Consider the following 25575-nt stretch of genomic DNA (forward strand, 5'->3'; position numbering starts at 1 on the left):
ACATCTTTATTAAATGATTGTTGAGCAAACAACATTAACAGTAACACCTGTAGAGTCCAGAAACATCTCTTCATTCTCCTGTCATTTGTTTACCTCACGAGAGAGCGTGTCCCACTTATTACACTCCCCGCGGAAACAAGTGAAAGCGGAACTAATATTTCCAGCAGCCAACAAAATGAAAAGGAAGGAACATACATATAATAAATCTTTATCAAATATTTAGTTGCTATAATATAATGCATTGTTAAATAAAATATAATAAAATAATGAATACAAATAATTAAATTAAATGGTGACAAACTAACCAAAATTTTCACTTCAAATTTAATTACACCAATGGGTTATCAGTTCAACTACAGTTTGACATTAAGCCTCATTCTTTAGGACTATCTTATATACAGTAAATAATAGTTTGTATAAGCCTACTAATTTTTAAGGCCTGGAATAAAGAGTAACATTTATATTTTGTGTATACTGAATTATTCAATCAACCAACATTATTTTTGAAAGCAAAACCTAGGCAACAACTATGGTTTTACCAACAGAGAAATTGAGTTAACATTGACATTGAGCAGAAAGCTTACATTTAACCAGTTTTGACAGCTGCTGATAAAAAGTTAAATGATCAGCATCGATTGATGAGATGAAAATTGGAGATCGGTGTCAAATGTTAAAATCCTTATTGGAGTATCCCTAATATTCATGTTGACGGCGTTTCAAAAACTAATGTTGATGATTAGTGGGCTGGGATCCTGTCACAATATGGACAAAAACAGGTACACGGTTGATGATAACATTTGGATATGAAGAAGACTTTGTTTAACTTTTTATATATTTATTTGTTTATGGTTGAACTGAAAAAAGGTCTCAGTTTGGTTCTTTTTAAGAGGGCTCAAGTGTGAAATCCCCAGTAGCCTTTTTGCAGCGGAATATGTGGAAAACATTACCATCGTAATCGCAGTTCAAATCGCAATATTTTTCGAAATAATCGCAATGTGACTTTTTGTCCAAATCTTGCAGCCCTAATACACTCACCTAAAGTATTATTAGGAACACCTGTTCAATTTCTCATTAATGCAATTATTTAATCAACCAATCACATGGCAGTTGCTTCAATGCATTTAGGGGTGTGGTCCTGGTCAAGACAATCTCCTGAACTCCAAACTGAATGTCAGAATGGGAAAGATAGGTGATTTAAGCAATTTTGAGCGTGGCATGGTTGTTGGTGCCAGACGGGCAGGTCTGAGTATTTCACAATCTGCTCAGTTACTGGGATTTTCACGCACAACCATTTCTAGGGTTTACAAAGAATGGTGTGAAAAGGCAAAAACATCCAGTATGCGGCAGTCCTGTGGGCGAAAATGCCTTGTTGATGCTAGAGATCAGAGGAGAATGGGCCGACTGATTCAAGCTGATAGAAGAGCAACTTTGCCTGAAATAACCACTCGTTACAACCGAAGTATGCAGCAAAGCATTTGTGAAGCCACAACACGCACAACCTTGAGGCGGATGGGCTACAACAGCAGAAGACCCCACCGGGTACCACTCATCTCCACTATAAATAGGAAAAAGAGGCTACAATTTGCAAGAGCTCACCAAAATTGGACAGTTGAAGACTGGAAAAATGTTGCCTGGTCTGATGAGTCTCGATTTCTGTTGAGACATTCAGATGCTAGAGTCAGAATTTGGCGTAAACAGAATGAGAACATGGATCCATCATGCCTTGTTACCACTGTGCAGGCTGGTGGTGGTGGTGTAATGGTGTGGGGGATGTTTTCTTGGCACACTTTAGGCCCCTTAGTGCCAATTGGGCATCGTTTATATGCCACGGCCTACCTGAGCATTGTTTCAGACCATGTCCATCCCTTTATGGCCACCATGTACCCATCCTCTGATGGCTACTTCCAGCAGGATAATGCACCATGTCACAAAGCTCGAATCATTTCAAATTGGTTTCTTGAACATGACAATGAGTTCACTGTACTAAAATGGCCCCCACAGTCACCAGATCTCAACCCAATAGAGCATCTTTGGGATGTGGTGGAATGGGAGCTTCGTGCCCTGGATGTGCATCCCACAAATCTCCATCAACTGCAAGATGCTATCCTATCAATATGGGCCAACATTTCTAAAGAATGCTTTCAGCACCTTGTTGAATCAATGCCACGTAGATTTAAGGCAGTTCTGAAGGCGAAAGGGGGTCAAACACAGTATTAGTGTGGTGTTCCTAATAATCCTTTAGGTGAGTGTATATATATATATATATATATATATATATATATATATATATATATATATATATATATATATATATATATATATATATATAAATAATTATCTTTTTTTTTACTATTGTCAGAATACACAAGCCTTCCGTCAAGGCACATGATAGTAGTGTCATTATGAAAATCTGGTATCCTTGATATTCTTTTTAAAGCGCATGGTGAAAAAAAATCTGAAAAATTAAGTCAACTTTTCTTTTGCCACTGATTGCAGACATTGAAAAATAATTAAACCTAATTAAAAATGTTTACTATGCCTGGCATTAACTTGCAGCATGTGTTAGCACTTAAACAAGCTATTTGATTTATTTTGTTTTCCAAGCTTGTCAATAAAGTTTTTCTCTGGGTGTCTATCCATTTAAGAAACAGTTCGCCGCTTCACGGCAGACTAAAGAAAGAAAGAAATATGGTGTTAAATAAAGGAGAATCACAAAAGATCACTGTCGTTGGATTTGCTTTAGAAAAGGGCCTCCTATTTTTTTCATCTCAGATTGCATGTCTGTTCAAATGGCAGTCTCGTTTATGAGGCCTTGTCCAGGCTGCCTTGCTTCACCATTCACCAAACTAAATATACATTCTTCAAAGGTTTTTGGACCTGTGTGTTTGTGTGTGTTTGTGTGTGTTTGTGTGTGTGTGTGTGTGTGTGTGTGTGTGTGTGTGTGTGTGTGTGTGTGTGTGTGTGTGTGTGTGTGTGTGTGAGTGACTGAGAGACTGATTGACTGACTGACATTTTCTCTGTACATTTTCATCTCTGCTACCCTGCTGAAAGCAGTCGATCAACATCTTGTCCTGGACTGCAGTGACGTAGCTGCAGGAGACAGGCTGCTTGGTACTGGGGAATATTTCAGGCTTGATTTGTTTGGGAATGTCAGGTCACTGTGGACTCTCTCTTTACCTGGTATGGAGTTAGCTTGAACAGCATATAACTGGTTATGCTCTAATCTCCAATGGATGGTCAAAGCATAAAAACAGCTTCTGCATTTCAGGCAAATGTGTTGTTTTTATGACAAATAATCTAACAAGAGTCTAAGCATACATCTTTAACACATTTTCTTCATTTTCTTATCCCAGAGTGTTTAGTAGGTTTGGGTGGATTGATCTTTAAATACCAATACTTCCAATCTGAAGATTTGCTTTTGAATATTAAATGTCACATATAATAGTATTGATATACTGTTTTCTTTTAACAGTGATTTTTATTATGTATTTATTTTGAAACGAATTCTATTTAAGAATGATAAGGTATAAGAAGTGATGTGAAATGTACTAGCAAAATAGTTATCCTTATCCTATAGAAGATATCCTTAGTGTTTTTTGTTTTTTTAAAGGCAGGATAGATAGTTAGCCATTGATAAAATGGATGCTATGGGGAAATTGTAGAAATATATTTTTTTTTCCAGACAATAGAGGTGAAAACAATAAAATCAGCAGATTTGAGCGACCTTGTTTTGGAGTTTAGATGAATAGGGCTATATGCATTCTTGCTTAAAAGGTTAAAGCCGATAAATAATTTTTCAATTGTTGTTAAGTTAAGATCAAGTCAAATTGTTTTATTGTCATTCCAGCTTTATTCAAGTATACAATGGATTGAAATGTCTAGAAAATCTGTTATAAAATGACAAACAAAAAGAAGTCTAACAGTTGATTTGTAGTTTTTTGTTTTTCAATAATAATAATGTTAGTTTTCAGTTAAACCATTATATTAATATATTACCAATTAGATTTAGTATTTTATACAAAAATATTTGGTTTTGGTATTGGTATCAGTATTGCTGTACAGGCCTTGGTATACGGTGGCCCAGTAGTGCACAACACAACGAAATTCAAAAAGCAAACATAAGTTCACAACACAACGGAAACAAGCCACAACACAACGGAAACAAGCCACAACACAACGGAAACAAGCCACAACACAACGGAATAGCCACAACACAACGGAATAGCCACAACACAACGAAATAGCCACAACACAACGGAATAGCCACAACACAACGGAAATGCTCCTGACCACTAGGGGGACAGGTGGTCTCCGGAAACGGTAAATTGCTCTCAATCTCCCATGCGTTATCGCTGGCGGTCTGGATTAGTGATGGGCAATCCGGCTCTTTTTCTTGAGTCGGCTCGTTTGACTCAGCTCACTGAAAAGAGCCGGCTCTTTTGGCTCACAAACGGCTCTTTAAAAAAAAAATGTTTTCTCTATGATAGGTGTGAAAACAATTCTAATTCAATTATTAAATGAAATCATACTCGCTAATGTCTCACAATTTCTTTAAAAATGCATTGATTTGTTATGAAAAAATAATACTATTAAGCATTTGCATTAGAACTTTTTAATGTATAGAAACAACATTCAAAACAAATACAATCTGAACATAATAGAACCCATATTAAAGAAAAAGCTGTTTCTCGAAGCTCCGCTAGCTTCACAGTTGGGTGCACAGTTCGCATATGCCGGTGTAGGTTGTGCGTAGAACCGGATTTATGTGATATTTTTTTTTGGCAAATTCTACACTGTGCTTTAACATTGTCCACATCATTAAAGTGGTTCCAAATGCTGCTGTGCTTCCGACTCATTTTCCTGCTTTTGCTTTGTTTTCACATTTGTTTTTCCTCTTCTCTCCTCCGAGTTTGACGCTGTGTGTGTGTGTGTGTGTGTGTGTGTGTGTGTGTGTGTGTGTGTGTGTGTGTGTGTGTGTGTGTGTGTGTGTGTGAAATATCGGCTTTTTAGTGCCGACGCTGCCCCCTAGTGGTCGGGATCATTTCCGTTGTGTTGTGGCTATTCCGTTGTGTTGTGGCTATTTCGTTGTGTTGTGGCTATTCCGTTGTGTTGTGGCTATTTCGTTGTGTTGTGGCTATTTCGTTGTGTTGTGGCTTGTTTCCGTTGTGTTGTGGCTTGTTTCCGTTATGTTGTGAACTTATGTTTGCTTTTTGAATTTCGTTGTGTTGTGCACTACTGGGCCACCGTATTGGTAGGTCTTGGTATCATATGAAAAAGAAAATGTGTGGTATAGGTCATCTCAGCAGTTTGGTGTTATAAGCCCACTAGCTTTTCATTTCTTTTTTTCTATCTGATCCAGGTAATGTTTTATTTTGCAGAGAATAAAATTTTTACCCTGGTCTATGTCATACATACGTCATGGGGATTTTTTGGATGTTATGCATAATTTCCTGTCATATACAGCTTGTTCTGGGATGGAATGCTGGGCAAGTGTTTTATCAGTAGCCTGTGCTTAATTTTATAGTCTCTTTCAAGTTGACTTTTGTGTTTGCACAAAAAACAGAGAGTTTTCCTGCCCTACTAAAACAAGAGAGCCTTGAAGATCTGAGCGGCTCTGGCACAAGTATATAATTAAATGGTGTTATCAGATCATTAAATAATATTTCAGTCTGAAGTTAAAGGAAAGTGGCCACATCTATTGTTATGTAACCGAGTGAGCCAGTTAATTTATATTTTTTGCTTTACCCTTTTAAGTTTAGATGATGTCAGTATTGTGGGTAGCAAAACTATAAATAGATTGTTTTCTTAGAAATTATGAAGCCATACTTGGCACATGCACACTCGCTCACACATATCTACACACCCATGAAACTTTTTTTTTTTTTAATAATATAAGATCTTACATAAGGCTTTGCTATCTCAAATGCTCTGTTTAAACCACATAAAGACTTTAGTAATTTTATATTCTTATGTAAGTGTTTTGCATATTCTCAAATTATTCTGTGGGTAGCACAAGCCACAGAGAAGCATAGGAAACCCCCACAGTGCTTTCGGAGGCAAAAGAGAAGAGAGTAAGAGTGCTGAATAACATTACGAGAGAGAGAGGGGATTAATGCATGTAGGCAGGGGTAATGAATATGCTGACCCAGCTCTAACTAGCTCAGAATCCTACTGTATTTGTTTCACCCAGCTGATAGGACTCATTATAATTATGTCAGTTACGTCTCTAAAAAGCAATAAGCCACAAGAGACCATGCATTACAGTGATTTTATTACAGTAAAGGTTAGGTACGGCACAAAGCTTTTTTTCTTTTACTTTTTTTAGGAAAACATACAGCAGTGTAAAACACCCTTTAATTAAATACCTATTCCCTTTAAAATAAAGACACAAACAAGTATACAGAATACTTTGATGTATAAACTTTATTTACCATCAGGATGCACCCACTTGCACATTGTGGCAGATGCAACCGATGGAGTACACACACTTAAACACAAAACATAACAGTGCATGCCTCTGACTGGCCTCCTGAGAATGGAACAAATGGAGATTCATTCTACATTATTTCAATTAAATATACTATCTGTCTTATATACTATACTATCTTGTATACTATATTAACTGTAATCAGACTTGCATACATGGCTGTGGCCATCTTGTTGAAGCGTAAAAAGACCCAAAAGGACCTTTATTTTGTTTGTTTGTTTTTAGTGGTAAATAATTTCAGTTTTATTTTGTTATATTTGTAAATAATTATTATAATTTTCTCCTTATTTTTCCACTATTTTCTGCAAAATTTCACACCTTCACTGTTCACTGGCTTGGGGGAAGAAATAAAAATACTGGCATTCAAATGTCCTCCATTTTAACTGCGTCATATCAGACCACATTTCCATTTAAACCATAACAAGTAGTGTCAGAAGTGGGATTTCACAATGTCACAGGAATCCTGGGATGAAAGGATGGACCAGATATGGCCATACAAGACCAATGAAGCACAGCATGCAACACCAATTCCAGCAGCTTCAAGGTCAAGTGGGAGCCATGCCGGCAGGGGGTGACTGAGCTGGAAGCTAGACAACAAAGTGAGATAGAGCCAAGATACCGACAATTGAAGACCCATCCTCTGGACTGATGGAACCAAAATTACACCCAGTGACGAGATGATGACATTGAACAGTTTCTTATGACTTAATGAAAGGATGGCTGCAGCATGCAGGTTGCCCACAGCCAACTGGACCATAAGACTGGTGCCCTCTACTAACGGGAAGGCATGTAGTGCATATGTGGTTATGGACTGTACCGATGCTGAGGATTATGACAATGTCAAAGAGGCCATCCTAAAAAGTACTAAATTAGTGCAGAGACTTACTGTAAGAGGCTCCGCTCTCTAGAGATTCTGCCAGGTGAGACAACCTGTAAGCTCTATGTGTTCAGAAGATTTATTTTCCAAGTGGGTCAAGCCAGAGAAGTGCACAGTCCAGCAAATATCTGAACTCATTATCCTGGAGCAGTTTATGCCACTGCAGAAGAAGCAGCCAGGCTGGTCGTGACCTACCTAGTAGCTTGCCGAGACTTCCAATGCAGCTTCGGAAATCAGAGTCAAGGCTAGCCAAGTAAGTTGGGGGGTGAGGTGATCATGCCCAATATAGATCTAGAATAACTCAAATATAAGATGACAGAACTAGCAAACAGGAGGTTAAGGGCTATTATTGTGGAGAGATAGGACACTAAGCACTTATGCCATGTTAGAAAAGACAAGAATTCTGCCCTCTGTTATGTTCCCCACCCACATCCACTACATACTTCACACCATAGGCCATTTCATAACTGCACCACTGACAGTGGTACTGATATTTGTGAATGGTCAGTCTGCCAAGGCCCTAGCTGATACTGGTAGCACCCAAACCTTGTACACGACAGCTTGGTTCCTGAAGATGAGTGGTAAAATCAAGACCAAGTTTTCGGTGTGCATGGAGATATTATTGAGACCCTGTTGCTGAGATTTATTTTACAGTGAATTGTCAGACTTTCTGGGTGCCTGTAACAATATCTTCCAAGTTGCCTCATGAGGTGGTATTAGGGCACGATCTTCCAATTCTTATGGTGCTTTTCCAACGGTACAATTCGACTCGACCCTGCTCGCTTGAGGTTCCAAGCGAGCCGAGCCAATACTAAATGTGATGTCAAAACCCTGAAAATCACTGATTGGTCAGAGAGAATCACTACCAGTGTCACTGGATTTTCAACACGGGACATCAACCCGCTAGTTTTAAAGTTAGCTACAGTGATAGCAGTATCATTTGTTTATGTGACTTTCGAATTGTAAACAGAAATGACAGTGCGCAAAACCATGCCTGTTCAAGCAGACATCCCCTCGTTTGTGATGACCAAAACGAAAAAGTATTTCAGGAAGTGTCTCAGCTGTTGGCCGCACAGCTTTGCCGCACAGCTGATACATGGCTACCACCGAACCTACCAAATGTCTCAGCTGTTGGCCGCACAGCTGATACATGGCTACCACCGGACCTACCAACAGTGAAAGGAAAAGTAATAAAAAAATGTAAAGTGACTACAGAACCATCAAGGAAAAGTGGAAGTGGTTTGACCAAATGGAGGCTATCTAGACTGGCGAGCAATGGGTGGGAGAGTGCCCTGGACTTTGCCACGGCTGGAGTCTACGAAGGAGGGTGATATGTTAACTCTATACTCTGCTTGAATAGTTCACTTTATTTAGTTGACAGCTACTGGAAAGCTTGCTTCAAAAACAACCAGGCTGTTAACTGTTCACCATGCAACAACTGCTTTATGCGGCACAATGTAGCTTGTAGCTAACAGCTAGCAGTTGTGTTATTGTTTTGTGTCACGTTTAAGAAGATGTCAGAGGCGGCGCAACTATGACGATCATTCTATAATCCCACCCACGTTGAGGCAGCACTAAACAGCAGTGGAAAAGCAAGCTCAGTTGGGGAGCAGGAGGAACCAGCAGAGCTGTATTTCCCAACAAGTTGCACACCACAAGCTGTGGAGTTATCCCATTTAGAGTCACCCCAGAGAGACCAAGTAGTGGTCCAAGCAGTTGCTGGAGCTAGAGCTGTTTCAGGAGAAACCTGGATATACCAAACTTGTGACAATGTGATGTCATCCACATGGAGGTATCCCCAGCTCGCCAAAAGAGCTAACACATCCCTGAAAACCTGCTGAGTGTTCTCAAAGATGAACCGAATATTATGCTCTCCCAAGGGTGTCATTAAGCTGTCCACCAGTGAGTGGTGTAGCCCCAACGTGCCAGTCTCCCAAAAAAGATGGCACAGTTTGATTCTGCATTGACTTCAGACAGATTAACAGCCTGTCTAAATTTCAACCCTATCTGATGCCCAGGATTGTTGAGCTGATGGAAAGGCTGGGGAAACCCAAATACCTCACCACTGTGGACTTTTGCAAGGGGTACAGGCAGGTGCCTTTAATGGCCAGGGATTGACTGCTTTTGGAACCCCTCATAGGCTCTAACATTTCTGGGTGATGCTGTTTGGTCTGCAGGGGGCACCAGCTATGTTCCAGCGTTTGATGAACCAGATCCTGCAGTTCATGAGGGAGTTTGCTGCAGGTTAACTCAGTGAGACCTGGGAAGACCACTGTCAACACCTGAAGCAGGTCCTATGTAGGATCAAGAAGGCAAGCTAACCATCAACCCAAAGATATGCTCAATAGTCTGGAAGGAGATAAGCTACCTGGGTTTGTGATTGGTGGGAAGTCATCCACCCATAGTTAGAGAATGTGGAGACCATCTGCAGCTAACATCTGCTGACAACAAAGAAACAGGTGTGATTGTTTTTGGTCCTTTTGGAGGATTTATATCTGACTTCTCTGCCAGGGCCTCTCTGCTTGCATATTTCACTAGTGCCACAGCTCAACAAGGTGGTCTGGATGGAGCCTTTCAAGATCTAAGAGAGGCAGTGTGTGGAAACCCTGTCCTGCTTAGCCTTGACTTCCAGAACCCATTCATCCTGCAGACGGATGCATCGGGAGGCATAGAACTGGGTGCTGTGTTGCTTCAGTAGGTGGAGGGTGAACACCAGTGGCATTCCTGAGCCGAAAGCTGTTTCCATGAGACACCGGGTACTCAACAGTTGAACAAGAGTGTTTGGTCATTAAATGGGCTCTGGATTCACTCTTTTATTACCTCCTTGGGAGACACTTGCTGGAAATGGACCATCGGGTGCTGCAGTGGTTGGACCGAATGAGAGACTCAAAAGCATGGATTACATGATGGTATCTTTTCCTCCAGCTCTACAAGTTCAGACATCAATGTTCAATAAATAATAAAACCATTTATTTTAACCTCTAGATTCAGGCACACTTAAGAATTCAGAAGAAATCATTTATTTACCAATGACAAAAACAAAAAATAATAATAAATAAGTTGATCAGAACAAACACAATAGAGTTTCTCTGCTTTCACCTGTAATAAAGAACTCACAATTATCATTATTCTGACAAGTAAAACAGTTCATAGATTTGTTACAATTTGGTGGATTGAATTAGAATCTATTTGATGTGCAGTTACAGGTGTTGTTACAGTGGCATACAGATTTTAGAGCCTGAACTATGTGTTTTAAAAATTAAGCTGTAAAAGGCTGTTACAGTGCCTAACTTTTATACATTGGCGACAAAAGTTACATGTTAAGAGACACCAATGATCAATCAATAATCCCATTTAGTGGTAAAATCACAATAAGCAATTCTTCTGCCAAGCAATACAGTTCACTAGCCTAACTGTAGGCTGTCAATTGCCATAATAATACAGAATTAAATTGATGAGCAGTTTCAGGGTAGTTCATATTAGCTAATTTTTAACAGCTTTAAACCAGAGAATATTTAGCCTGAGATGGAGAATTTGGAACAGCCAATAAGGCAGTTGTAGAACTTAGTCCTGGTTCTCTTGATGGCCAGTCCACCCCAGATCAGCCCCAAAGTGCATTAGCCCACCGGGAAAATGCCCGGTATGCCAGATTACCAATCCAGCCCTGTTTAAAGGTAAAAGAGCCAGTCACCTCTTATATAAAGACATTGCCTGTCATGTTATTTGATCATAATCTTGACCCACCATTTTAGGGATTTTTGTCTTTCCCCATTCAAGCAGATAGGAGCTGTACTTTAATGTTGCTTGTATCCATAGAAAATAGCTGCACAGGACTGTTCCCAAATTAGCATCCGAGTGTACTGACTTGCCTTGAATTGGACTTTGTTTAAACATGACTCACCCAACAAGATTTTAGAGACAGAACTATCTGTTTATAAACAACGATTTATCTTTTTATAATAATAATGCTGTCAATGATTACTCTTCAGTTTTGTCAATCTCTGTCAAGATTGTCTTCAATAGTGTGCAATCAGGCACTTAGGTTTGAACATTCATGCTGACAAGTCAGCCACTGTGAAGCCGCTCACTCTTACACACAATGACACATGACATAGCACCTTCCACTCAGGCTAAGTGCTAGGAATTATTGTCATATTGTTATGCACAAAGTTAGCCTATATCTCCTCACTTTTGCAAAGTTTTTCTCAATTACACCATCAGCTTTTTATATCGTAGCAAATAGACAAGGAAGTGTGAAACATTAGGCAGCTGTTACTGAGGAAACTAGGTATGATTAGCAAATGAAAAGGATTTATAATATTAGGACTCTGAACACAAAGATGACTCTTAAAGACATAGTTTACGTAAAAATGAAAGTTACGTAAACCTGTATGTATGTCTTTCTTATGCAAAAAACACAGTGAGATATTTTAATGAATATCCAAGTCCTTCTTTTCAATACAATGGCAAATTATTTAAAAAATAACCCCGAAGTGTGATAAAAGTAGTCAATGCTTGCGAGTAGACATAAAAAAAAAAATTATGTTGCGTGTTCATGAGCACTATTAGGGAAGCTCGGTTAGAGTGGCATGTTCAGACAGGAACAAGTTGAACATGCGAGCCACTGTGAATGAACTCTAATTGTGCTGAGGAACGTGCAACAGATGAACCAGGATATTCTTAAAAATGTTTCCTTTTGTGTTCTGCAAAATAATGTAAGTCATAAGGGTTTGGAGCTATATGAGGGTAAATAAAGAGCATTTAAGAGCATTTTTAGTAAAGTTTATTACACTGTACAGCATTGTCGGGGTTATGTAGCTAGTTATCTGTGGGATGGTTAAAAGATATTTGACACATTGAACAAGTGACATGTCTTGCATGTGTGCCAGTGTGAGCGGGCTCTCCAGTTGTCACCACATCAGATTAGATACGTATCTGTCATTCCACACAATAACATTTGACATAATGCCTGTATACATGTGTCATTAGCACAACACTATACCGGCCATGACAGTGTGTGTCACAACAATCTGTCCTCAGATATTAATTTAATTATTTTTGGTGAATAAAAGGCACATATTCTGAAATGTGTACTTTTCGTTCCTGTTGCAGCTACCTTTTGTTAAAACAGATTAATATGTTTACAACTCCAAATCAAGTTGATAGTTTATAGTTTTATTTGATACTGTTAAATAATGGGCTAATTTATGTTATCTTTCTCTAGATGAGTTTCCATTCAAGTTGCAGATTTAATTTATGAAAAATAAAGGAAAATCGTAATTTTGCAAAAAACTATTTGCAATATTATTTTTCCATCCCATGAGAACAAAATCATCACTTCTGGAAAAATTCCCACAGATAGTTATTGCCACTGTGGCTGTGTCATTAAATGTAATAAGTTACTTGTGATTAAGTGTGTGCAGACAAAACGCTCTGACGAACTTTGTGTTTGCATAGTGATCAGCAGAAAATACCTTATGTCTGGGAGTGACAGCGTGTCAGACAGTTCTAGGAGGTAACAAAAGCCAAATTTCAGAATGACAAGATCAATATTTGAGATGCTATGTGATGATGTTGGTCCCTGGTTAGTCCAGTAATGATCAAGTTATTCAGTCACATGACTTGTTGGGGCAAAGCCACATGACCTTTTTTAAAGGGCTTTCGGTAAATGCGTTTCCATTGTAGTTTATTCGCATTTCTTCTTACTGAATAATTTTTTTTTCCACCTCAATCGATCATGTAAGTTTTTATTGCAGATTTTTTTTTTCTTTTTTTTTTCATTTTGGTGATTTGTTTGTGTGTTGTTGCTGAAAGAATAGTTTGAAATTGGAATGCTGTGTTAAGGGTTTTTCTTACGGGATGTTATATTTGGTGTAATTTTGTTATGGTGCATTGTTTGCCATTGCATTTTGTTGGTTTGTGTGGCTGATAGAAAAGGTTGGCATTTGAAAATAAAAGGCACTGAGAATCTCACTACTGCTCTGGATTTAGTAATCAGCGTTTTTGCTCAGTTATTGATCAGTCAGTGTCAAAACATGCCATTGCATTTCCACTCTGCATGTGAAATGAGCAACAGACATGGAACATTGTTTACTGACTCTGCCGCCTTCATCTTATCCATGGATTTAGTTAGACCTATTTTCTTCCCTTTTTTTTCTGGCCCTCTTTTAAACAAGAGTATAGATCTGGTTTCATCTCAAGCTTACAATAAAATATATTGTACATTCCAGCACAAAACTATAACGTTCTACAAAATGTAAAAATCTTCCATCTATTCCAAACATCTGTTGAACCCACACAAGCCCTCTCAAGAAAAAAAAAAACACAATGTAAATCTTAAGCATATTGAAGAAATTCACTAATGAAGATCTTGCTTGTCGAGGCACCCGCTGCTTGTTTATGTATTCAGACAATACATTTCCTTCCTCAAATTACATATCTGAGAACCGTTGTTGTATATTTCATGTCACAGTCTTGCTGTGCCAAAGCCTAATTAGCTCGAGTGGCCAGAATAGTTGTACTTTATGCTTAGGATCATATTGCTTGTGATTTCAGGGTATGTTGTTGGCTGAGGCAAGTGTAAGTCAGCTTTATTTCAATTATGGTCACACAAAATGTTTTATTTTTTTTGTCAAACAAAACCCAACAAAATATGCACAAATATTTATTGGTACAAATATAGATAGACAGAAAATGTTTTGTCCGTAGTAGTTCAGCCAGATATTGGGACTTCTGAGAATAATAACATATATATATATATATATATATATATATATATATATATATATATATATATATATATATGTATGTGTGTGTAAAATATACATATATAAAATGACTGCAGAGAAGTCTGTCACCTTTGAGGCCCTAAATTGACTGTGTTTTGACGCAACAGCAGAGGCAGCATTTTGTCTATCAGAGGCTCTCCCTTTCTTCCTCCAAACTCGCCGATTTATGGGCTGGGAGGGAGGGAGAGACGGGGGCTCACCGCTCTGGCAGAGTGTTTGTCTTTGTGTGGGTGGGCAAGAGAAAGCCTCACTATAGATTTTCCAACAAATTAATGAAGGGACTGAGCAAATGTGGAGGTGGAAACGAGAGAGAGAGCGATAGAAAGCCCCTTCCACTGTGCAAAAGAACTGAGGGAAGCCCTTGCAGCAGGGCAAATGCTGAGCAGCTCCCTCACCCTTGATCTTTTAGCTGGCCGTGGGTGTATGGACAGAGGCGCACTAGGGTCCTATGGGCAAAACCCTTGGCCAGCCCCATGTGTGGGAGAAAAGGGCCTTTGATAACCTTGGAGGTGGAGGAAACTGAGGAGATGATTGCTCTCCCTCTGTACTCTTTTTTTTATTTTTCATCGGTCAGGCATCTACGTGTTTAGCATGACTACAAAGAGGTGGTCTTTGGTACTGCCCACACGGCCAAATTAACACCTCAGCATGGAAGCCCTTTTGCTCATCCACCTCATTTGTCTCTCTACCATCTGATTTATAGTTGTCTACCTGGGCTGTCCTCAACTCACAGGCTGTCTAAAGGTCACATTAACAATGAATGGCTTCTCAGAACCAGGGAAGGAACTCAGGAGGCGATGCAAGAAGACAGGGGAGATAGAGATGATGCTAGACAGCTTGTGTCTATGTTTCAGGAAAGAACAGCCTTAACTTGATTTGATGCCTGATTATGGTTTAAACCGTATTCATGTGTTCGTAATGTGTGAGGCACTGTAAGAAGGACTTTGTTACTTATATCTGTGAAGTAAAGTAAATTAAAGCAATAATGACAAAAGAAAGAAACAGTTATGCATAGCCACCCACCTGTCCCTCTGAATGATTGAGAATTAAAGACCAACACCTCTACTTCAACTCAAATAAAACACTTGTCACACACTTGTATGCTGCATCTAAAATGGTGTACTGTCACAGTATGTACTGTATTTGATGATCGGCACGTGTCTGTGCCAAATCACTATGTTCTTTTAGGTATGCATGCAAGTAGTATCACATCAACCGGGAACGTGAGCATTGACCCGTGACTCGCACATATGAAGTAAGACCAACAACCATGAAAATTATCTGCTCTGGTTTTGTTAAACAAGCTCAATTTAAGTGCAAGTAACAATTATCTTGGTTTATATTGCGCTTACAGTTGAGAAGAGCCATCTGACTTGCGGTTCACCGCCGTTCTTTTAAATCCAGCATTTTGAATGCGGCATCGATTACGTGTCCAGTAGATCCGCACTTCAGAATCTCACCAGAAATATTATGTCATCCGGGTATTTCTGGCTTACTGCTTCATGAATACTGTGGATTCGGACATACTACTCCATTGGCATACTGTTTTCTTTTGCATACTATAGAGTAGAGAAGTATGGATATTCGGACGCAGTGATACTCTAACATTCATACTCCCCCTACACTAGAGTGTGTCAGTATTTTCCACTGAATAACCATGTAACCTTTGCACATTCATGTTCGTATGTGTTTACATATATTCATTGGTTTGTGTGTCTGTGTTTGTTTTTCAATTAAGTTTAAGCTGCGACAGCAATCTCTCACAACCCTCATCTTCTGGTCTCCTAGGTGATAAATAAATGAAATTTTATTACCTTTCATGTGGGATGCATATTATTTGGTCTATCTCTCATTTTCCCTCCCTGTACAACCCACTAAGAACTTAGGTAACCAGCCCAACAGAGACAAAATACCTGCCACATTTTGTTCAGCTTTGTAGGATTTGAAGCTATGTAAGACTAGAAAATCCTTTGTACAAAGATCAAAGTATTTAAAGTAATATTTTGTGTTCAATACAAGTTAAGTTCAAGCGACAGCATTTGTATAATAATGTTGATAACCACAAAAAAACATTTAAAAACTGTTTAAAAAAATATAGTCATAAGACATAAACAATACACATGTTAAGATCATTTTAGATTGATAAAATCGCTTATTAACATTTTCTGTGTAACATTAGGCTATATCCAATTTTAAAACTTCATTGCCATGTGGACGTAATGTCATAAGCCCTATAATTACCATAAAAGCAACAATTTAAACAACCTTAGAGCATTAATAATACAAGAGTTTTAACAGAATTAACAAATTAATTATTATTATAAAATGATTCTGCACATTTCTGCCTTTAAACCCTCATAACAATTGGCCCAATTTACTACCATGGTAAATGCCTTAATGTCACCTTCATTTTTGCTTTTATTATTATTATTATTATTATTATTATTAAAGAAAAGTAGGGATGAGTTCAGATTCTTTATGTGGTAATCAACATGATGCCACAAAGGCTGTTGATTGAGCTTAACTTGTATTGAACCTGGAATATTCCTTTAATGGGCAGGGCACTGTTTTATTGTAGTTGCAGCAAATTATTGAGGCATAATTCATTTTTATGCCATGTTGTTCATAACAGTTGTCAGTTGAGGGCACTATTTTACTACTGTTGTTTTTAACAACCATTTCTGCTCTCAATAAAGTTAACGGGTTCAGGATTTTGGAAAGAAGGGGTGTGGCTTATCCAATGGCTCTGTATCGTGGAAGTAGAACAGCTGAAATCAACACCTTTAACTTTAAATGGACACTATCATGAAAATTCCGATTTTTCTTTATTAAAACAACTGTTTGATATAAAATGAAACATATTGTTACTTTCAGAACTCATAACTTTCTCCCCATTTCAAAAAGATACGTTTATTAAAAGGCATTTATTAAAAAAGCATTTATTAAAACAATACGTTTCAAACAGCTTGTTGTGAACATCTGACAGACAAATTCTACATGCACATAGCATGTCAACTTTTCTTTTCAGTGTTCTGCAACATAGCCCATTCAGTGAAATACTAACAACAGTTATTTGAAGTTAATTCCACACGTGAAGAGCAAGTTTAAATCTTTTAAATCTATCTGTGCTTTTAAAGGCACAGCAGCAAAGACACCTCATATGGTGTCATAAACTTTGATCACTCTGCACAACATTTTATTTGCACTTGAAATTCAATCCATAGGACTGATTGTCCACACTATCATTTTGCAAGTGATGAAATTAGATCTGTTTATTCAGACAGTCTAATCAATATCCAGTTTCTACTTTGGTTGCCATAGTAATGACTTAAGCATCAGCAGGATGCCACAAAACATACGCTAGTAGCTTTTATTGTGGAAAGAGAAAATGTTTGCCTCTGCTTATGTCTGTAATGACATTCTGCCACGGTGCATCATACAATGTTGAAAGATCACTGTATTCTGGAATCTTTAGCTCGTTTACCATTCATTACATAGTGAATGCCAAATGTGAGCAAAAATGAGTTTAGGCATACAGTATAGCTGTAGACACTACTGCTCTTTGTTTAGGATGAGTAAAAAAACTATTTGAAATCCAATCTGACCATTCAGACTGAAACATGTGAATTTGTATTTTTATCTGATTTCAACTCACATAGGGATGTGATTTGTGCCAGGTTTGAAAAAAATTGGATTTCATGTGTTTTCTTTTTTTTTTTTCTTTTGCTGTACAGACTACAAACAGTTAAATACATTTGAGTCAGAAAAAAAAACGTTTTTTTGCTGCCTGTCTGAACAAAACCATAGTGTTCCAAAAATGGTCATGTAAAATAAAATTAAGAATGTTCTTTGTGCAAAAAACCTATGATATGAGCCTTCTAAAGCCCCCCATTGTAATTGTCTTCCTCTTAGTGTTTTCTATTATATTCTGTCTCTCTCTTCTGTTTAGGGGCCAGGTAAAGCCAGTGCTTGGGAGGTTCAGTGAACTGAATAACCTGCTTCCAACATTGGGTTTGGGACCGAGAGATGTGGATGCTGTCCTTCTGGATGCTGGTTGCTCCTCCATGCAGATGGACTTAGCAGAAAGAGGCTTCTCCCTCAGCAAGGATGGACCACTAGACATGAGGATGGATGGAGACAGGTTTAAACATTAACTTTCAAATTAAAAGTACTCATTGTTACTGTTTTTCCAAGCATCATTTGTGCTATTAGTAATGCTTTATTCACTCTCGATGCATTCTGTTGGCACCACAGTTATTATTATTCAGTTATATATGGCTCACTCAATGTGAAGCCACACTATTGATTACATCTTCAGAGTCTCCTCTTTTATAGTTGTTCAAAACTAATTCTGAACAGGTGTAAGGCATAACCTAATAACAGCTTAATGAAATAAAAATATGACTAAGCACAGCAGTGATTCACATTCCATATTTCTGAGAAACATCTTAACAAAAACAAGTGCAGACATTATTTAGTGTTACTCAAAAAACCCACTGAACCAATTTTACCTTGTTTTTTGTAAATTAATAATATTAAGGCCCCATGTCATAATTTGCTTTTAACATTATTTGACTAAACAAAACAACAAAAAGGTATTAAATGGTACTGTAGATTGGTTTTAACAATAGTTAATGGAATACAGTTGGTGCAGTCCGATCACTATCCATTTATGATATTGTGATGCAGTGTGATGTATTGTGTTTTTATGTGTTTCGTATCAGGAGGTAGTTGGCAATGTCCAGCCCTAATAAATATCCAATATACTCAAACCAATACCTCCATACAATATCACTGCAAATTTCATATTCTTTTCTGCAGTTCAGTTCTGTGATTTTACAGCACTATTTAGTCAAAAGAATTGCATGTAACCAGTTGTATTCAATTTATATCTTCCATACCTATAAATAAGCCAGTCACCTTGTTATTCTATGGGTTCCCTCTGATTTCAAGCTTAGTGAGAGTTATTTCTTATTAGGAAGTTTGGTGGAAGTTTTCAGTGTGATAATGAGGTGGAAATCCCACCCACCATAACCAACTCTGAACTTTTTCTGGGGGCGAGATGAAATGGTTGAAGAAATAGTGGAAGGGAAAGGGAGAGAGAGAGCGAGAGAGAGAGAAGACAAAGAAATAGAGGGAGATGTAAAGCAGGTCGATGAAGGTCCTGCCCACGGTGTCTGAAGACGCTTTATCCTTGCTTTGTCACAAAAACCAATACAAGAATTCCCTTTTATGACAGCATGACGTGGTCAGCCAAATCTATCTGGCCTTCAGGAAGAACAGAACATACTTACATTAATCAGTACGTCTCTCTGTTTGAGTTACTCATTCTTTGCTCTTAGTCATGCCCACATAAATGACAAACTATTATTATTCCAAGGATCATGTAAGATTCAGATTGATTAATATTCTAAAACACAAGTTAGATTTTGTATTGTATTAGTTGGAAGAACATGTTCAACATACATCTCTCAATGTTTTGCTCGCCTTTCTTGGGTATGGCACATGCCAACTCTTTTGTCAAACAGGTCTTTATCATCTACACAATCCAGGTCCTCACAGTGGTGTTAAAAACACATCTTAGCTATTCTTCTTTGTGTTTTTCCTTATGGGACAGTCCACAGGCAAATGTATACATCAGTCCACAGTACATCAAGGTGCCAATCCCAAATTTCAGGGAATAAGTACACATACCTAAACATCTGAATAAAGAGGTTTAGACTACAGTTGAAGTCAGAAGTTTACATACACATTTGGCAAATTCATTTAAACACAGCTTTTCACATTTCCTGACATTTAATCGTAGAAAACGTTCCCTGTCTTAGGTCAGTTAGGATTAATACTTTATTTTTAGAGTGTGAAATGTTAGAATAATAGTAGAGAGAATTATTTATTTCAGCTTTTATTACTTTCATCACATTCCCAGTGGGTCAGAAGTTTACATACAATTTGTTAGTATTTGGTATCATTGCATTTAAATTGTTTAACTTGGGTCAAACATATTGGGTAGCCTTCCACAAGCTTCTCACAATAAGTTGCTGGAATTTTGGCCCATTCCTCCAGACAGAACTGGTGTAACTGAGTCAGGTTTGTAGGCCTCCTTGCTCTCACATGCTTTTCCAGATTTGCACAAACATTTTCTATTGGATTTGAGGTCAGGGCTTTGTAATGGCCACTCCAATACCTTGACTTTGTTGTCCTTAAGCCATTTTGCCAACTTTGGAGGTATGCTTGAAGTAATTGACCATTTGGAAGACCCATTTGCTACTGAGCTTTTACTTCATGGCTGATGTCTTGAGATGTTGCTTCAATATATCCCCATCATTTTCCTTCCTCATGATGTCATCTATTTTGTGAAGTGCACCAGTCCTTCCTGCAGCAATGCACCCCCACAGCATGATGCTGCCACCCACATGCTTCATGGTTTGGATGGTGTTCTTCGGCTTGCGAGCCTCACCCTTTTTTCTCCAAACATAATGATTAGTGATAATGATTATACATTTCTCCAAAAAGTAAGATCTTTGTCCCAATGTGTGCTTACAAACTGTAGTCTGGCTTTTTTATGGTGGTTTTGGAGCAGTGTCTTCTTCCTGGCTGAGCAGCATTTCAGGTTATGTTGATATAGGACTTGTTTTACTGTGGATATAGACAATTGTCTACCTGTTTCCTCCAGCTTCTTCACTTTTGCTGTTGTTCTGGGATTGATTTGCACTTTTCGCACCAATCTACCAATCTCTAGGAGACCGAATGTGTCTCCTTTCTGAGCAGTATGATTGCTGCATGGGCCAATGGTGTATATACTTACGTACTATTGTTTGTACAGATGAACGTGGTACATTCAGGTATTTGGAAATTGCTTCCAATGATAATACCAGACTATTGGAGGTCCACAATATTTTCTTGGCTGATTTCTTTTATTTTCCCATGATGTCAAGCAAAGAGGCACTGAGTTTGGTAGGCCTTAAAATATATCCACATTTACACCTCCAATTGACTCCAATTAGCCTATCAGAAGCTAATTGTCTAAAGGCTTGAAATGATTTCTGGAATTATCTAAGCTGCTTAAAGGCACAGTTAAATTAGTGAATGTAAACTACTGGAATTATGATATAGTCAATTAAATGTTAAACAGTCTATCTGTAAACAATTGTTGGAATAAATATTCATGTCATGCACAAAGTAGATGTCCTAAACGACTGGCCAAAACTATAGTTTGATAATATGAAATCTGTGGAGTGGTTAAAAAATGAGTTTTAATGACTTCAATCTAAGTTTATGTAAACTTCTGACTTCAACTGTATATGAAGCACAGTGTAATCGCACAGCAAAAGTGTTTTGAATATCTGCCGACTGCATTAGCTAATGCTTATTACTATTTAATAACACGCTAAAATTCATGTTTATTTGTATTGGTAAGTTAATATACAGTACTGTTCAAAATCTTTGCAAAAGCATTAGATGGTTATTTATAGCTTCAACTTTCAGTGTGTCAATAGTAAATATAAATGTTAGATTCCCAAACATTACTTTTGCAAATAGAAAAGATTAGAAAAGAAGAACAGGGAGCCCTGCAACAGATGTCATGGCCCCCACAAAGCCCCCCCACTTAAAATCGTGTCTGTCTGAGATAACATATAGAGACAGAAGCAATTGAGACAGCCTAAATAGATAGAAGAACTGTGGTGAATTCTCCAAGAAGCTAGGAACACCCTATCTGAAAAAGGCTCGGAGGATCATCAGAGACTTTTTTATGTCTTACTGGACTTTGTGTGACATTTAGTGATAAATGAAAACTATCTGTTTCATTAGTTTTGAAGACATCCACACTATGCAACATTTTTCATAAGTGCCTAAAACTTTTTCACAGTACTGTATTCCCACCTTCAAGCAGACAGGGATTTTACTCTATATTGTAGGTGCGTAACTTTGTTTATCCCTATGTCTTCGTTCTACTATGAGCGTACATACATAATAATTTTTTTCCAAAAGAATGAAAAAACAAGTGCATATTTCAGTTTAGGACTTGATATTTTTATATTTGTCACTTACTGTTTCTCCCTCCTGTTCTCTCTCATGTACACACACTCGCTCTTTTTATAGATCTCATGCCCTCATCTCCCAGAGTGGGAACGGTGGGAGGGGTGTTCACTGGTGTCTTAGAGCTGTCAGTCTCGGCTTCTGTCAGCCAGGAACTTGTGACGTCAAGCTGCTTAATTGGTCTTCTCTTTGTGCGTAGGTACCCCGACATGCCCTGCGCGGCTGACGTGGTCAACGCCTTAGATCAACAGGCGCTTGCGTCTGTGCTGGCTGCGTATGGGGAGGAGCGGCACGCCAAGAAAATTGCTGCGGCCATCGTACAGGCACGAAGTGTATACCCCATCAGCCGGACCATACAGCTGGCCACCATTGTAGCAGGTACCCTCCCTCATTAATTCCCTACACCGTCTCGCTCACCAGTGGGCGAGAAAGAGAGAGAGAGAGTGAGAGAGAGAGAGATATTAATGCAAAGACTCCCTACGGGACCTATTTGTCCTGGATATAGAGAAGGGAAGAAAAGATGCTGTTTCTAATCTGAAATCTCTGCCGTCCTCCTTCCCCCACTCAGCTGTCTGAGTATCCATCAGCAACATATCCCTTGCGTTTGACAAGGCTCTTATTAATAAAAAAAGAAGCAAAGAAAAGAGACACGAGAAAACGAGAGAAAGAGAGAACAAGCAAAAAATCTGCTGGTGGGGTTTTGTGTGTTTTTATCCCCTTCCCTTAATTCGAATTAAGACTCGCACACCCATCCTGTCCTCCACCAGACTCCCCCCTCCATGTATCCTTTGATTTGCTTCTCACACTCCCTGCCATATACAGCTCCCTCCCTTTTTGTGCCCTTCACCGTACCCCCGCCAACACACTTCTCCAAACATGCAGGTCACACACCACATTGCGGCAGCTCGATGGTTTTTGATATTATATTTATCGGCTGCATTATTTTAGCTGTTGCTGTTTCCATCGCCCAATGCTGGCATTGAGATGAAGAGAGGGAGGGTTGGAGAAACAGAGAGCTGGTTCAGAAGATGACGGTAGCACGAGTCAAGCATGTGCGTCATGCCGGGAGAACAGGTGTGACTAAGGGCAGTTGTTTGATCTTCTTTGAAGAGTAGAGCGAGTCAACAACAATGTTTATTCCAATCAATCTGGAAGGTTCTGACTCCAGAGGGTCCCTGGGGGTCACCAGTGGGCTGCCGGCATTACCGTTGCCTAGGGAAACAATTGATGGAGGGAGGATATGTGTGTATTTTGATATGTATTTATTGGTGGTGGTAATGATGTGGGAATGGGAGGGGTTTAGACACTATAACAATGGGTATCAGGGGAGTTCTCTCTTATGAGCACTTTGTTTCCTTATTTGAGTACCTAAAACCCCACAGTACATTTCTGCCTTTGCTTTTGACGGCGAACCAGTCTCTCAGCACCTTCATCTATATTTTATAAAAAAAAATTTGTGGAGATGGATCTTCACTGTTGGTTGTGGTGATCATTATGTTCTGTCTTACTGTTTTCCTAATGACCACCGGTCACAATTCTCCTTATAATGATATCAGCTATGTTTAGTGTCATTTAGGTCTTTTCTTTCAGCCTCACCTTGAAAACCTTCTCCGGTTGGGGTGATAATACAGGGAATCCCAAACCATGGCTCTTTGCTGGTACTGTTTAATGAAACACGTTAGAGAATAGTCGAGGTCACACCATTCTAATATTCTCATCAGTATGAACCCAGCTGGCGTGACAGGAGATTAACCGGATTCCCCAAGGACAGTGTCCCTTGGTCCCAATGCACAGATCAACTTTCTACATATCAGACTGGTTTGAATCATAATGAGCTTCAGCACAAAACTGGCTTGATACCAGTAACTCACCCCCTTATGGACCGTATCCAGCTACACCAGCCTCTCTGTACAACTTCAGCCCATTAAGCTTTAACATAAAACCTTCAGATTCATTTGGAAATGCTCACAGATTTTGACTGCATGGTTAAACAGTTACTGAAGCTGCTGGTCATGCTTTAATATCACTGTAAGAGACACTAATCAGCCAGTTATTGATCACTGGTTGTAGAGCAGACTTGTTGGAGCGCTGATGAAAATTGATCTTTCGGTTTCTCCTTCCGAGTTTTCTCAGGCCCACATCACAGTTTTTGAATTAAGACTGTCCTTAGAGTCTGTGCTTCTATTTGCTGGAGTTATGTCTCCATAATACCACTTTAAAGTCACCCTAAAGTGCCTTGACAAGCGCTGTTCGATTTGCTGTTTTGACGTATTTCCTTCTGAAACAGGAAGTGGGGGCGGGCCATGTCAAACAAATCATCCCATTTAAAAAAATAGCCAATAGGCTTTAGTTTACAGCCACACACACTTTCCACCGCGCTCCACATGCTAGAACCACTTACCGGGTAAACTTGAGACGTGGTTCAATACCGGCCAGCTTTTCCAAATTTTTAGAACCAAATAATGATCTAACCATCAACATTACTACATAACCAGCATATATACATTGATGAACCTACAGTAATGTTAGGCAGAGTGTTAGAATTTCTCCTTTGCATTTAGAATGCAATTTGTTTTTTTTCATCCATAGTTGGGAGCACACAGTGCAATTTTTGCAACAATTTTGCCATCTGAGACAAATGAAAGGGAACATAAATTGTAATTTTTTAGCATTTAACATACAATAACATGAATTATTTTATACAGAATATATTAATCTTGGTTAATGTAACACACAATTTCTTTCTTCTGTGGAACACAAAGGGAGATGCTAGGCAGAATGTCAGGAACATACATCCTCAGTCACCATTCATTTTCATTGCATCTGTTTATTTGCATCTATAAAATGAAAGTGAATGGTTACTTCCGCTGTCAGTCCCTACCATTTGTCTTGACAAAAGACAGTAATTTGGGATTAAAATGACATGAGGGTCATACTATAAAAATTATATAGAAACCTGACCATTTTGAAGAATGAGCAGTCCGTGATTTATTTTTTTTTTTTTTGCCATGCCACAACTGACTCATTCTGACTTGCAAATTTTATCAACAAGGGGAAAGGGGTTGCTCGGGTTTCTGAGGTACCATTTAAATTTAGTTTTGAGGATGTCAGAACCAATGCAGTCTGGTGACTTAAAAAACCTGGTCAGTGCTGTCAGTCGAGACCCAGGTACAGTGCAAATCACACAATCTGATATAACATTTTGCTTTAGCTTTTATCCAAGATCTCACTGTTTTTATATTATACAATCTGACAATCAACAATTAAAAAGGACACAAAAAATCACAGTGTACATCTGGCTTTAGGGAGCCAAGTGAAGGTAACTCTTCATGGTGAAGCTCAGCATCTAGCTATTTAATTAGTATATACTAGCAAGTAGTTGTTCT

The 25575-nt window shown here is 38.6% G+C and overlaps 1 protein-coding gene across 1 annotated transcript in view; it reads left to right on the plus strand.

The window, feature by feature from the left end:
- The window catches only part of mettl15 (methyltransferase like 15), a 114634-nt gene that overhangs the window by 72510 nt on the left and 16549 nt on the right, over nucleotides 1-25575 (plus strand). Inside the window, exons 4-5 of the mRNA XM_052153864.1 lie at nucleotides 18102-18293; nucleotides 22389-22567. Of these exons, the coding sequence (XP_052009824.1) occupies nucleotides 18102-18293; nucleotides 22389-22567 (371 nt within the window). The remainder of the gene's footprint in view (nucleotides 1-18101; nucleotides 18294-22388; nucleotides 22568-25575) is intronic.

Source organism: Xyrauchen texanus, chromosome 2 (genome assembly GCF_025860055.1).
Source record: "Xyrauchen texanus isolate HMW12.3.18 chromosome 2, RBS_HiC_50CHRs, whole genome shotgun sequence".
Lineage (NCBI taxonomy): Eukaryota > Metazoa > Chordata > Actinopteri > Cypriniformes > Catostomidae > Xyrauchen > Xyrauchen texanus.